General features: G+C 45.3%; 1 protein-coding gene across 1 annotated transcript in view; it reads left to right on the top strand.

The window, feature by feature from the left end:
- The window catches only part of LOC142069410 (antigen WC1.1-like), a 70,269-nt gene extending 57,294 nt beyond the window's left edge, over positions 1–12,975 (top strand). Inside the window, exons 13-17 of the mRNA XM_075120380.1 lie at positions 5,735–5,830; positions 6,819–6,902; positions 7,578–7,667; positions 8,085–8,237; positions 9,168–12,975. Coding sequence (XP_074976481.1) covers positions 5,735–5,830; positions 6,819–6,902; positions 7,578–7,667; positions 8,085–8,237; positions 9,168–9,292 — 548 coding nt within the window. The 3' untranslated portion in view covers positions 9,293–12,975. The remainder of the gene's footprint in view (positions 1–5,734; positions 5,831–6,818; positions 6,903–7,577; positions 7,668–8,084; positions 8,238–9,167) is intronic.
- The last annotated feature ends 963 nt before the right edge of the window (positions 12,976–13,938 follow it).

Genomic DNA, 13,938 nt, shown 5'->3' with positions numbered 1-13,938 from the left:
CGGGCAGGCTTGGCTATGCCCACCACAGGGAGTGTAGTGGTCCCTCACTCTCAAGTCAGGAGGGAGGCCACTCCACCTCACTGGAGAAAATAATACAAAGAGACATCAAGTATTGTCAGAAAAATAACATAGTGAGATTCCATTTAGAAAAGTACAAGAAAATCCATGTGAGGGAAAGATCCGGAATAGAGAGATACAGCAGGAGGGAGGGTACCAAGAAGGAGAAATGCTGCAAAAGAGCTTGGGTGGTAATGGCCAAAGAGATCAGACAGTTCTACTAGGCATTTAGGGCATATCTACACTGCAATGAGATGTGTGATCGCAGCACATGTAGAAATACCCAAGCTAGCTTTTACCTAGCTCGGTGAAAGCTAGCTGGCATAACAACAGCAATGTAGTTGCGTCAGCATGGCTGTGACGTGGGCTAGCCACTGGAGTGTGCACCCAGGCTCCTAGGCGAGGCTGTACACGGCAGGTTAGCCTGTGCTGCTGCGTGTGCTGACACAGCTACGTGGCTAGCTCGATCAAAGCCAGCTCAGATGTGTTTATGCTGCAATCACTCCTCCAGATTGCAGTGTAGATTTACCCTTATATAAGAACATAAGAATGGCCATCGTGGGTCAGACCAAAAGTCCATCTAGCCCAGTATCCTGTCTTCCGACAGTGGCCAATGCCAGGCGCTTCAGAGGGAATGAACAGAACAGGTAATCATCAAGTGATCCATCCACTGTCACCCATTCCCCGCTTCTGTCTAATAGGCATTGATAGACCTATCCTCCATGAATTTATCTAGTTCTTTTTTGAACCCTGTTATACTCTTGGCCTTCACAACATCCTCTGGGAAAGAGTTCCACAGGCGTTGAGTGTGTGTTGGGTGAAGAAATACTTCCTTTTGTTTGTTTTAACCCTGCTGCCTATTAATTTCATTTGATGACATTCTTGCGTTATGAGAAGGAGTAAATAACACTTCCTTATTTACTTTCTCCACACCAATCATGATTTTATAGACCTCCGTCATATCCCCCCTTAGTCATCTCCTTTCCAAGCTGAAAAGTCCCAGTTTTATTAATCTTTCTTCACATGGCAACTGTTCCATACCTCTAACCATTTTTGTTGCCCTTTTCTGAATCTTTTCCAATTACAATATATCTTTTTTGAGATGGGGTGGCCAGACCTGCCCGCAGTATTCAAGATGGGGGCGTACCATGGATTTATAGAGGCAATATGATATTTTCTGTCTCATTACCTATCCTTTTCTGAATGAATCCCAACATTTTGTTCTCTTTTTTGACTGCCGCTGCCCATTGAGTGGGTGTTTTCAGAGAACTATCCACAATGACTCCAAGATCTTTCTTGAGTGGTAACAGCCAATTTAGACCCCATCATTTCATATGTGTAGTTGGGATTATGTTTTCCAATTTGCATTGCATTGCATTTATCAACTTTGAATTTCATCTGCCATTGTGTTGCCCAGTCACGCAGTTTTGTGAGACCCCAGTGCATTTTTCTCAGTCTTCTTTGGACTTAACTATCTTGAGTAGTTTTGTATCATCGGCAAATTTTGCCACCTCCCTGTTTACCTCTTTTTCCAGAGCATTTATGAATATGTTGATCAGCACTGGTCCCAGTACAAACATGACAGGGACATGGTCCCCATCACCTGGGATGCTGAAATCTAAACTGGACAGAGCAGTGGGAATGTAATCATCAAGTGATCCATCCACTGTCACCCATTCCCAGCTTCTGGCAAACAGAGGCTAAGGACACCATCCCTGCCCGTCCTGGCTAATAGCCATTGCTGGACCTATCCTCCATGAATTTATCTAGTTCTTTTTTGAACCCTGTTATACTCTTGTCCTTCACAACATCCTCTGGGAAAGAGTTCCACAGGCATTGACTGTGTGTTGTGTGAAGAAATACTTCCTTTTGTTTGTTTTGACCCTGCTGCCTATTAATTTCATTTGGTGACCCCGAGTTCTTGTGTTATGAGAAGGAGTAAATAACACTTTCTTATTTACTCTCTCCACACCAGTCATGATTTTATAGTTTAATATCCCCCCTTAATCATCTCTTTTCCAAGCTGAAAAGTCCCAGTTTTATTAATCTCTCCTCATATGGCAGCTGTTCCATACCCCTAACCATTTTTGTTGCCCTTTTCTGAACCTTTTCCAATTTCAATACATCTTTTTTGAGATGGGGTGACCACATCTACACGCAGTATTCAAGATATTGCATTTATCAACATTGAATTTCATCTGCCATTGTGTTCCCCAGTTACGCAGTTTTGTGAGACCCCAGTGTATTTTTCGCAGTCTGCTTTGGATTTAACTACCTTGAGTAGTTTTGTATCATCGACAAATTTTGCCACCTCCCTGTTTACCCCTTTTTCCAGAGCATTTATGAATATGTTGATCAGCACTGGTCCCAGTACAGACCCCTGGGAGTCACCACTATTTACCTCTCTCCGTTCTGAAAACTGACCCTTTATTTCTTCTCCTTTTTTCCCTAGCTTTTACCCAGTTACTGATCCATGAGAGGACCTTCCCCCTTATCCCATGACAAATTACTTTTCTTAAGAGCGTTTGGTGAGGGACCTTGTCAAAGGCTTTCTGAAAATCTAAGTACACTATATCCACTGGATCCCCCTCGTCCACATGCTTGTTGACCCCCTCAGAGAATCCTAGAGGATTGGTGAGGCACGATTTCCCTTGACAACAACCATGTTGACTCTGTTGAGTTCAGGATCCTGACGCAGGGAAGAAAGGTAAGCAGCAGGATACGAACCCTGGACTTCAGGAAAGCAGACTTCGAGTCCCTCAGGGAACGGATGGCCAGGATCCCCTGGGGGACTAACTTGAAGGGGAAAGGAGTCCAGGAGAGCTGGCTGTATTTCAAGGAATCCCTGTTGAGGTTACAGGGACTAACCATCCCAATGAGTCGAAAGAATAGTAAATATGGCAGGCGACCAGCTTGACTTAATGGTGAAATCTTAGCGGATCTTAAACATAAAAAAGAAGCTTACAAGAAGTGGAAGGTTGGACATATGACCAGGGAAGAGTATAAAAATATTGCTCGGGCATGTAGGAATGTTATCAGGAGGGCCAAATCGCACCTGGAGCTGCAGCTAGCCAGAGATGTCAAGAGTAACAAGAAGGGTTTCTTCAGGTATGTTGGCAACAAGAAGAAAGCCAAGGAATGTGTGGGCCCCTTACTGAATGAGGGAGGCAAACTAGTGACAGAGGATGTGGAAAAAGCTAATGTACTCAATGCTTTTTTTGCCTCTGTTTTCACTAACAAGGTCAGCTCCCAGACTGCTACGCTGGGCATCACAAAATGAGGAAGAGATGGACAGCCCTCTGTGGAGACAGAGGTGGTTAGGGACTATTTAGAAAAGCTGGACGTGCACAAGTCCATGGGGCCGGACGAGTTGCATCCGAGAGTGCTGAAGGAACTGGCGGCTGTGATTGCAGAGCCATTGGCCATTATCTTTGAAAACTCGTGGCGAACCGGGGAAGTCCCGGATGACTGGAAAAAGGCTAATGTAGTGCCAATCTTTAAAAAAGGGAAGAAGGAGGATCCTGGGAACTACAGGCCAGTCAGCCTCACTTCAGTCCCTGGAAAAATCATGGAGCAGGTCCTCAAAGAATCAATCCTGAAGTACTTGCATGAGAGGAAAGTGATCAGGAACAGCCAGCATGGATTCACCAAGGGAAGGTCATGCCTGACTAATCTAATCGCCTTCTATGATGAGATTACTGGTTCTGTGGATGAAGGGAAAGCAGTGGATGTATTGTTTCTTGACTTTAGCAAAGCTTTTGACACGGTCTCCCACAGTATTCTTATCAGCAAGTTAAGGAAGTATGGGCTGGATGAATGCACTACAAGGTGGGTAGAAAGCTGGCTAGATTGTCGGGCTCAACGGGTAGTTATCAATGGCTCCATGTCTAGTTGGCAGCTGGTATCAAGTGGAGTGCCCCAAGGGTCGGTCCTGGGGCCGGTTTTGTTCAATATCTTCATAAATGATCTGGAGGATGGTGTGGATTGCACTCTCAGCAAATTTGCGGATGATACTAAACTGGGAGGAGTGGTAGATACGCTGGAGGGGAGGGATAGGATACAGAAGGACCTAGACAAATTGGAGGATTGGGCCAAAAGAAATCTGATGAGGTTCAATAACGATAAGTGCAGGGTCCTGCACTTAGGACGGAAGAACCCAATGCACAGCTACAGACTAGGGACCGAATGGCTAGGCAGCAGTTCTGCGGAAAAGGACCTAGGGGTGACAGTGGACGAGAAGCTGGATATGAGTCAGCAGTGTGCCCTTGTTGCCAAGAAGGCCAATGGCATTTTGGGATGTATAAGTAGGGGCATAGCGAGCAGATCGAGGGACGTTATCGTTCCTCTCTATTCGACATTGGTGAGGCCTCATCTAGAGTACTGTGTCCAGTTTTGGGCCCCACACTTCAAGAAGGATGTGGATAAATTGGAGAGAGTCCAGCGAAGGGCAACAAAAATGATTAGGGGTCTGGAACACATGAGTTATGAGGAGAGGCTGAGGGAGCTGGGATTGTTTAGCCTGCAGAAGAGAAGAATGAGGGGGGATTTGATAGCTGCTTTCAACTACCTGAAAGGGGGTTCCAAAGAGGATGGCTCTAGACTGTTCTCAATGGTATCAGATGACAGAATGAGGAGTAATGGTCTCAAGCTGCAGTGGGGGAGGTTTAGATTGGATATTAGGAAAAAATTTTTCACAAAGAGGGTGGTGAAACACTGGAATGCGTTACCTAGGGAGGTGGTAGAATCTCCTTCCTTAGAGGTTTTTAAGGTCAGGCTTGACAAAGCCCTGGCTGGGATGATTTAACTGGGAATTGGTCCTGCTTCGAGCAGGGGGTTGGACTAGATGACCTTCTGGGGTCCCTTCCAACCCTTATATTCTATGATTCTATGATTCTTCCCCAACAAATCATGTTCATCTATGTGTCTGATCATTCTATTTTTTACGGTAGTTTAAACTAGTTTGCCTGGTTCTGTAGTTTGCGTTACTGGCCTGTAATTGCTGGGATCGCTTCTGGAGCCTTTTTAAAAAATTGGCGTCACATTAGCTATCCTCCAGTCTTCTGGCACAGAAACTGATTTAAATGATAGGTTACAGACTACGGTTAGTAGTTCTGCAATTTCACATTTGAGTTCCTTCAGAGCTCTTGGGTGAAAACCATCTGGTCCTGGTGACCTATTACTGTTTAGTTCATCAATTTGTTCCAAAACTTCCTCTCATGACACCTCAATCTGGGACAGTTCCTCAGATTTGTCACCTAAAAAGATAGGTAGATAGTACTTTCCATTTTTAAAGCACTGCACAAATATTAGCTAATTATTCCCCACACAGTCTCTAGGCAGTACATATACAAGTACTATTTTGCCCATAGGTGTGAGCACCAGGATAGGAGAGGAATGATTTTGGGTGGTAGTAGGAGTAATAGGATACATTTATGAAGGGACCATTAAGGTTGAATATCCAGATAAACTTAATGACCGTGAAATAGCCAATAGAACAAACATGAAAGGGACAGGTCCCCATCACCTGGGATGCTGAAATATAAACTCGATAGAGCAGTGGGAATGTGCTGTAGGAACCAGTCCTGCACTGGACTCGGGGACAGGGGCTGGATGATCTCATAGTGTTTCCCATCCCTAGCTTCTCTGAGCCTGAGCAAACCCTGCCCTTTGTTTTCAGGCTCCAGAAGATCCTTGGACCCTTTCTCTGAGGCCGTGTACGAGGAGATCGATTATAACCTGATGAGAAAGAAGCAGGAAATGTTTGATCGCTCAGGTCTGTGTGTGTCATTCCTAACAGGGAGAAAGTCTCTAATGCACTCTGCCTTCTAAAGCTCTGACTTAGAGCTAAATCTCTGCAGCCTTCAAGCCTGTGAGTCCTGGATGGCTGCAGATGCTGGGTCTGTGAAGAGACCACTCAGTTACTGGACTGAGATGAATGAGTTTCCTCCCTGGCAGACTCTGCTAGCCCCATTCTGAGGACAGTCAGGCCCATTTGTACATCCTGCAGCCTTAGGGGGTAATTAGTTATGGGTCAGGAAACTGACTGTCCTCATAATTTTAACTGAATGTCAATCAGGGGGGAAGATGCTGCTCTCAGTTTAGCACATTGTGGGGCATGGTCAGTGCTTCTCCCTGAGGCTACTTCTGAGATGCACATTCTCCTCTCTACTAATGGTGGGAGTTGGTCACAGACTCTGATCCTGTGAGGGGTGTGGCCTTATCTGTCAAAAAGGCGGGGGAGGGGGAGTATCTTCCAGAACAAAATGGAAGTCATGTCTATTGCTGAGGAGATCTGGACCAGCAGCCTCAGCCATACTTTTCTGCTGGATTAGGCCATGAAGCAGCAACATTCAGGAGGAGAAGATAAACATTCCTCTCTAAAGAGATTCTTACACCCTGAGTGTGACTCAAAACAGGCTCCCTAGTTCATGAGAAGGATTTGAATGAAACCCACAGGAGGGGATGCCATGGTAAAAGGCTCACTCAGTTCCTGCCTCACCTCATGAGGTCAATATGGCTGTTCCCAGCATCTTCCCAGTCTGAATTATCCACCCCAAAGCCACATTTACTACAAAAAAACTGATATTTAGCTTAGAAAGTCTGTGTCAGCCTCTCACCACTCAATCGCTGTAAATTCAGCATCTTCTCTTGAAGAAGCAATATAGTGAGACCATAAATCTTGCTCCAGGACCCGGATGCATTGCCCATCAGCCAGTTTCGCTGCTCTCACTCTGATAACATCCCGTTTATCCTTTCTCCAGTTTCCTATTCAGATGACTCAGTGACAAAGCTGCAGTATTACACCGGGGACAGCGAGGGGGAAAATGATCCTGGATCAGAGCAAGGTAACAAGGATGGGGGTGGATACAGAGACACACAAAAGATTTCTGTCCAACTCTTGATGGAAACATGAAGAAATCCTGACCCTTTCTGTGTGTGGTTGACTGTGCTTTCTCCCAGGGGAGGAGCTGCAGGGAACCGGGCAGTGAAATATTCACACGGTATGAAAGAATCTGACTTCCACAGCTGACACATGTCTCTGTACAACCCCTGATCTGTGCCCCATGATCTTAGCCCCCTGCCTCCTCGACAGGAGCATATAGCTGAATTCACGATCCAGCCCATATAACGTAAGGACTTTAAACCATGTCTTTATAGAGTTCAATTGAATTCACAATGGTCAGCTCTGGTGTGGCAGCTACTATCTCCCAAAGGGTCCAGTGTTAGCTAAATACCAGCATAGATCCTGATCTCACTGGAGGGCATGACAATGTTGCTATTGGATGCTGTGGGGCAGGGCTGGGCCTTAGTTATTTTTGAGGAAATAAAGGTGGCACAATTATTATTTCACAGAATGTCCATCACTCTCCCTTTTCCCCTGGGTCACCCTGTGACTTCCCCTGCAGACTCTATGTTGAACAGCCCAAACTCCAAGACAACAGGCCTTTAATGGGGAACTAAAACCTGCTGGGGAAATGGGTGTGTTCAGGGGAAGCTGAGTGTGATGTTTGCTCTTCCAGAGGGAGCTTTCCCAGGGGGGTCTCAGTTGGATTACGATAATGTGGAGGAGCCTGCCTTGAGGAACATCCCCCAGACTCCAGACAGCCGAGGTGAGCAGTGATGAATCTGCCTCCTGGAAGCCACATTACCCCTTAGGCTACTGCTGCTCCACCCCCTTCACTCCCTAGTCTGCCGTTTGATCCTAAGCTCAGGGCTGGGAAGAATTAACCCAAACTAGTCTGGGTGGAGCCAGGGAGGGGCAGTCCACAATTAACAGCTCCCCTCATTGTTCCCTTAAGGGGGCACGTCTTTGTTATTTTTATGTTTCCTCTTTGCTTCCCCTCCAATAGCCTCCTTTCTCTGTGCAGTCTGGCAGGATAATATAACCAGCTAAATTGAGGTGTATGTGGCATTCATAAGAAAAAAATACACATAACTCCCTCCTTTGCCACACCTGGCATGTAGCTTATTTCTCTATTCAGTGGAAAGCCTCTTCTCATAACCATTAATTCCCATCTTTATTTCAGAGGTCCCTGCCCTGCCTGGAGATGACCCAGGGGATGGTTATGATGATGCCAGAGAAATTTCTGACCCTGAAGATGACCCTGGTTCTGGACCGAATGTCCAGGAAGTCATTGGGGCCCATGGGGAAAGTGTCAGGAACAGGGATTCACGGACAGGTGAGTGGAGTGTGGAGAACTCACCGGGAAGAGCCTTTACTGGCCACTAGAGGTCACTGTCACTGCACTGAAATACAGCTATTGATCAATTCCCTGCTGCGTCCCCACCCTGACCTCTACTAAACAGAGTTAAAAGGACTTACACCAAGAAAGAGAGATTTCTCAGATAAAGTCCCTGATCCTACAAATACTAGATTCCATCTGTCAGTCTACTCACATGAATACTCTCTCTGACTTCAGTGGGACTGTCCAAATCATCAATGTTAAGTGTCCATTGGCAGGATCGGGCCCAAAGTGCCTTTCCCCAAACAAGGTGTCCGTGCCCTGGACGGTAATGGGAAGAGCAGGTTTCTGGGGTGGGGTTAGTTAGTGGCCTGGCATCAGGTTTGAAATCACTCTCTTCAATATGTAAATGCCCCCGTTAGCCCAGGGCTGAGCTGGGGCCCAAGGCTGAGCTCCCACTTTCAGGGGAAACTGGGTTGGGATGAAATGTGCAATTCTTTGGTCTTGATGGGAACAATGTGCGAAAGAGCATTGTGTGGGCAGGTGAGATCTGTGATGTCCAGAAATGTCCCATGGGCTAAGGTCTCCACCCGGCTCCAGCTGTCTGCTGGCGTGTGGTCCCTTCGGGACTATATCAGCTCTCAGGAGTTACAGTAGCTCACAGTGGCATAACAGGGAGTCGTCACCAGCTCACTGCCATCCCCACATTTCTCCTGCACCAGGAAGGTCTCAGAAGAGAGAGAATCCGCTCCCACCTATTTTCTTTGAAGAACAGAGAGAGAGAGAATGGATTAAACTTGTCAGAGGCCCACTCAGAGGAACTGTGGGTGGGGGCCGATTCACAGCCCATGCTGTCTGTTGTCCATCCTTTATGTGAGTGCACATGGGTGGAGAATGACTGTAATGTGACCTGCTTGCTATTTTCAGGCTGGAGTCTGCATTCGCTAAGAAGTGAAGGGGCCTCTGGGGCTGAGAGGGATGCCCTGTCCCTACCTCCTCATGACCTGGGTTATGATGACGTTGATGATGGCGTCTCTGGGACATCAATATAAGAAAGACTGGGTTCAGATCAAATATCCTGTGAGGATGTAAATGCTGTATGGTTAGATTCTTTCTGTCCCAAATGCTCATTGGGCCATGGGGGCATCGGAGACAATCCCTGCCTAGGAACTACTTCAAGTAGCTTTTTTATTTCAGTTTTGTTTAGATGCAAGAAATAAGTCTGACTGAGAGAGGGGCTGTGATTTCCCCTCTAATTTCCCATTGATCAGACAGTCTGGAACTTCCCTGCTTTTTGTTCCTTACATTTCTGAATTTTTGCTTTTTCTTATTAAACCCTTTTTGAAGATCTGTTCCTGGGCTGATGTTTCTCTCATAAGGTGCATTGGATGGCTACATGTGGACCAGCAGGGAGAGAGATGGAGACGGATGTGACGGGTTCAGTCACAGAGACCCGCTTGGGATTGTCACCTGACATGCTGAGACTACCTCTGAGCCCATTTTCCCTGCCAATTTGGGACTCCAGAACCCTGCCTTGTTGAGCCAGACACGCTAGCCTGCTACAACACAGACCCAGGTCTGGTCCACGCCCCCAAATCTGAAGACTTTAACCAAAAACTGCTCAGCAGGTCTCCTATCTCCAGCACCCAGACACCCAGATTCCAATGGGATCCAAATCCCAAATAAATCCATTTTACTCTACATAAAGCTTATTCAGGGTACACTCAAAAATTGTTCACCCTCTATATCACTGCTGGAGAGATATGCACAGTTCTTTGTTCCTCCAGGTATTAATCACTTAGTCTGGGTTCAATAATAAAGAAAAGTGATTTTATTAAGAACAAAAAGTAGGATTTCAGTGGTTTTAAGTAATGACAGACAGAACAAAGTAAGTTACCAAGCACGATAAAGCAAAAACACACAAGTCCAAGCCTAATACATTTAGAAACTGATTACAGGTAAAATCTCACCCTCAGAGATATGCTAATAAGCTTCTTTCACAAACTAGACTCCTTCCTAGTCTGGGCCCAATCCTTTCCCCTGGTACAGACTTGTTAGTTCCACCAGACATCTTAGGTAGAAATCAGGGGTGTTCTCATGACTGGCAGCCTCCTTTGTTTTGTTCCACCCCCTTCTATAGCTTTGGCACAAGGCTGGAATCTTTTGTCTCTCTGGGTCCCCACCCCCCCTTCTAAATGGAAAAGCACCAGATTTAAGATGGATTCGAGTGTCAGGTGACATGCTCACATGTCCTGTGAGACCCCAGCATCCATTCTTCCTTGGCTGGCTCCCAGGAACACAGGAAGGCTTGCAGGTAAATAAACCATTTCAACCAATTGTCCAAGTCAATGGGAGACATCAAGATTCTAAACCATCATTAATGGCCCACACTTTGCATAGTTACAATAGGGCCTCAGAGTTATACTTCATATTTCTAGCTTCAGATACAATGATGATACTTGCATACAAATTGGATGAATATATTCAGTGGGCCATAAGCTTTGTAATGATACCTTACAAGAGACCTTTTGCATAAAGCTTATTCTGGTTACATTATATTTAAACTCATAAGCATATTTCCATAAAACATTATGGAGTGCAACTTCACAACTGAATCACCAAAAAGTAGTAATGTTAAAATATCACTTCTTAGGTATCGCGGGCTCTAGGATGGAACACTGCACTGAAAGTGAATGCTCTATCAGGGTTGCGGTAATGGTGAGAAAGCCAGCAACAAAATATTCCTAACTCCAGAGAGCGCCCTAACCCCCAATTCAGACTCCAGACTGTCCTCTGAAATCCAGGAGGATAAATGAGAGGTTATTTACAGGTACCTTGATGAGCATACACACACATGATTAGACAGTGACAAGAGGCCCCTTATCTCTTCTCTGCCCTACAGTTCTGATGCTATGCCCATCACTGTGGCATCAGAGAATCGTATAGAGATGTGTGAAGTGACCTGATTTTCTTTCATCCCATGTGGGTCGTTCTCCATCCTCCCCCCTGGGGAAAAAGTGCATGTGGATTCTTATGGAGGTTTATTTTATGACATGCTATGAGCTTATGCTGCTGAAGGCAGATTTCAGAAGATCACTTTCAAGTGGAACAGAAAGAGGGTTCAGGTGGTTTTGTGATCCTGTGGGAGTTGGGTCCAGAGTCTCGGATCAACCACCAAGAAAAGTGTCTTCTGAACAAATGAGCTTCCCTTGGCAGGAGACACCTCTACTGTGCCTGAGGGACAACGCTGACCAATGCAGTCCTGGAATGGGAAGGAATCTTTCATTTGTCAAAGGCCCAAAAATGCTAAAGGCTCAGATCCTCAGAGGCATTTAGACCCCCTAATGCCCATTGATTTCAGTGGAGCTTAAATACCGCTGCAGATGTGGGCCTAAGTGGCTTGAAGAAAAGGACTGAGATCTTCCATGAAACATAATATTCTAAGAGAAGGTTGAAATGCTTTGTTTAGATAAGGTTAGATTTGCTCATCTTTGTTTAAAGAAGGCATCTTTGTACCATTTTGACTCTTATGTTGCATGGTGCATTGTGGGTGTGGCACATGGTGGCAGTGTGTGATGGTATCCACGTGGTGGTGGTGTGTTATGTGATTTGTACAGAGTGTGTGGTGGTTGGGTGTTGCATGTGATGGTGTGTACATTATGTGGGGGAGTGATGTATTGGAGTTGTATGTTGTATGTGTGCTAGGTGGGGTGTGAATGAAGTGTGGTAAAGGATTGTGTTGGGTGTGTGGATGTGACTGTGGATGTGATGTGTGGGTGCTATGGTACAATTTAAAAGTCAAAAAGATAAAGTAAAAATGAAACATTTTAATAAATTCCTCTCAGAAATGTTCAGGAAATCTATACTTCCTACAGAATGTTTTGATTTTGTGGAATCAGCATTTTCTGATGGAAAAATATTCCATTAGAAAAAAATGCAACTTGTTGTCCTGGTTCTCTTTCTAAAAGATCTGCTTTAGGTCAACCAAAATTATGGGCTTGATGTAGGAATTCCTGTGTGAAATCTGTGTTATTCAGGAGGTCAGATGAGATGATCATAATGGTCCCTTCTAAGCTGTGAAAGTCAAATATGAATCCCTGATGTGAGATAACATAGCCAGATCCACCCACTTCCAAAAATCCAGGGAACCCTACAACACCCCTCCACCAAAATAGTCAGACAACTGTAGAGGTGTCACTCATGAAAGAGTAAGCAAGTGGCAGAAGTCTGCAGGAGATTAAAACAGCCCTACTGGGTTTTGGTTACAGTATGATCATGTCCACTCCCTGAGTGTAACAGAAAGGGGCTGTACTGGAAGCAAAAACATACAGAGGTAAATAAGCATCTGTCTTAAATATAAAGGGAAGGGTAACCACCTTTCTGTATACAGTGCTATAAAATCCCTCCTGGCCAGAGGCAAAACCCTTTCACTTGTAAAGGGTTAAGAAGCTAAGGTAACCCCACTGGCACCTGACCCAAAATGGCCAATGAGGGGAAAAGATTCTTTCAAATCTGGAAGGGTGGGGGAACAAAGGATTTGGGCTGTCTGTGTGATACTTTTGCCGGGAACAGATCAGGAATGCAGCCTTCAAACTCCTGTAAAGTTAGTAAGTAATCTACAAGTAATCTAGCTAGAAAAGGTGTTAGATTTCCTTTCGTTTAATGGCTGATAAAATAAGCTGTGCTGGATGGAATGTATATTCCTGTTTTTGTGTCTTTTGTAATTTAAGGTTTTGTCTAGAGGGATTCTCTGTGTTTTTAATCTGATTACCCTGTAAGGTATTTACCATCCTGATTTTACAGAGGTGATTCTTTTACCTTTTCTTTAATTAAAATTCTTCTTTTAAGAACCTGATTGATTTTTCATTGTTCTTAAGATCCAAGGGTTGGGGTCTGTGTTCACCCGTACCAATTGGTGAGGATTCTTATCAAGCCTTCCCCAGGAAAGGGGGTGTAGGGCTTGGGGGGATATTTTGGGGGAAGACGTCTCCAAGTGGGCTCTTTCCCTGTTATTTGTTTAAAACGCTTGATGGTGGTAGCATACGGTTCAAGGACAAGGCATAGTTTGTACCTTGGGGAAGTTTTTAACCTAAAAAAAAAGTTTAGGGGGTTTTCCACGCAGGTCCCCACATCTGTACCCTAGAGTTCAGAGTGGGGAAGGAACCTTGACAGCATCCTGGCTGAGTTCTACAATATCTAGCAACTGAACGATCTAGGTACTCGTATGGTCCTGTCATTGTAATATCTCAGCCTCTCCCAGACATTCATCAATTTACGCTCACATCATCCCTGTGAGCTACATAAGTATCATTGTCCCCAGTGTACAGGTGGGGAGCTGAGGCACAGAGAGGTCAATAATTTAGCCACAGACGGTGTATTGGGATAACCCAGGCCGGTAAGGCATTCAGTCAACATCTGCCTTTCAACCCTGGGTGCCTTAAATGCTATGTTGCTGTAGCTCACTACTGGCTGAGACCATTAATGCCTTGCTATGGAAGAGCACAGAGCCATCCTCATTCAAATTGTTAGGCCCATGCCCAAGAAGCCATGACTTGAAGCTCTCATTGCCCTGCCTTTACTCTCCAGGTTCTGGGTAATTTCATTGAGCAAGTTGTGGAGAAGCTACTCTGACGTCACCTGAGGTCACCTGCTGTACCTGAGTTATTTTGATCAGGAGAAATCCTGCGCATGGGATGGA

This window comes from Caretta caretta, chromosome 1 (genome assembly GCF_965140235.1).
Source record: "Caretta caretta isolate rCarCar2 chromosome 1, rCarCar1.hap1, whole genome shotgun sequence".
Classification (NCBI taxonomy): domain Eukaryota; kingdom Metazoa; phylum Chordata; order Testudines; family Cheloniidae; genus Caretta; species Caretta caretta.
This window is presented reverse-complemented; position numbering and strand designations above follow the sequence as displayed.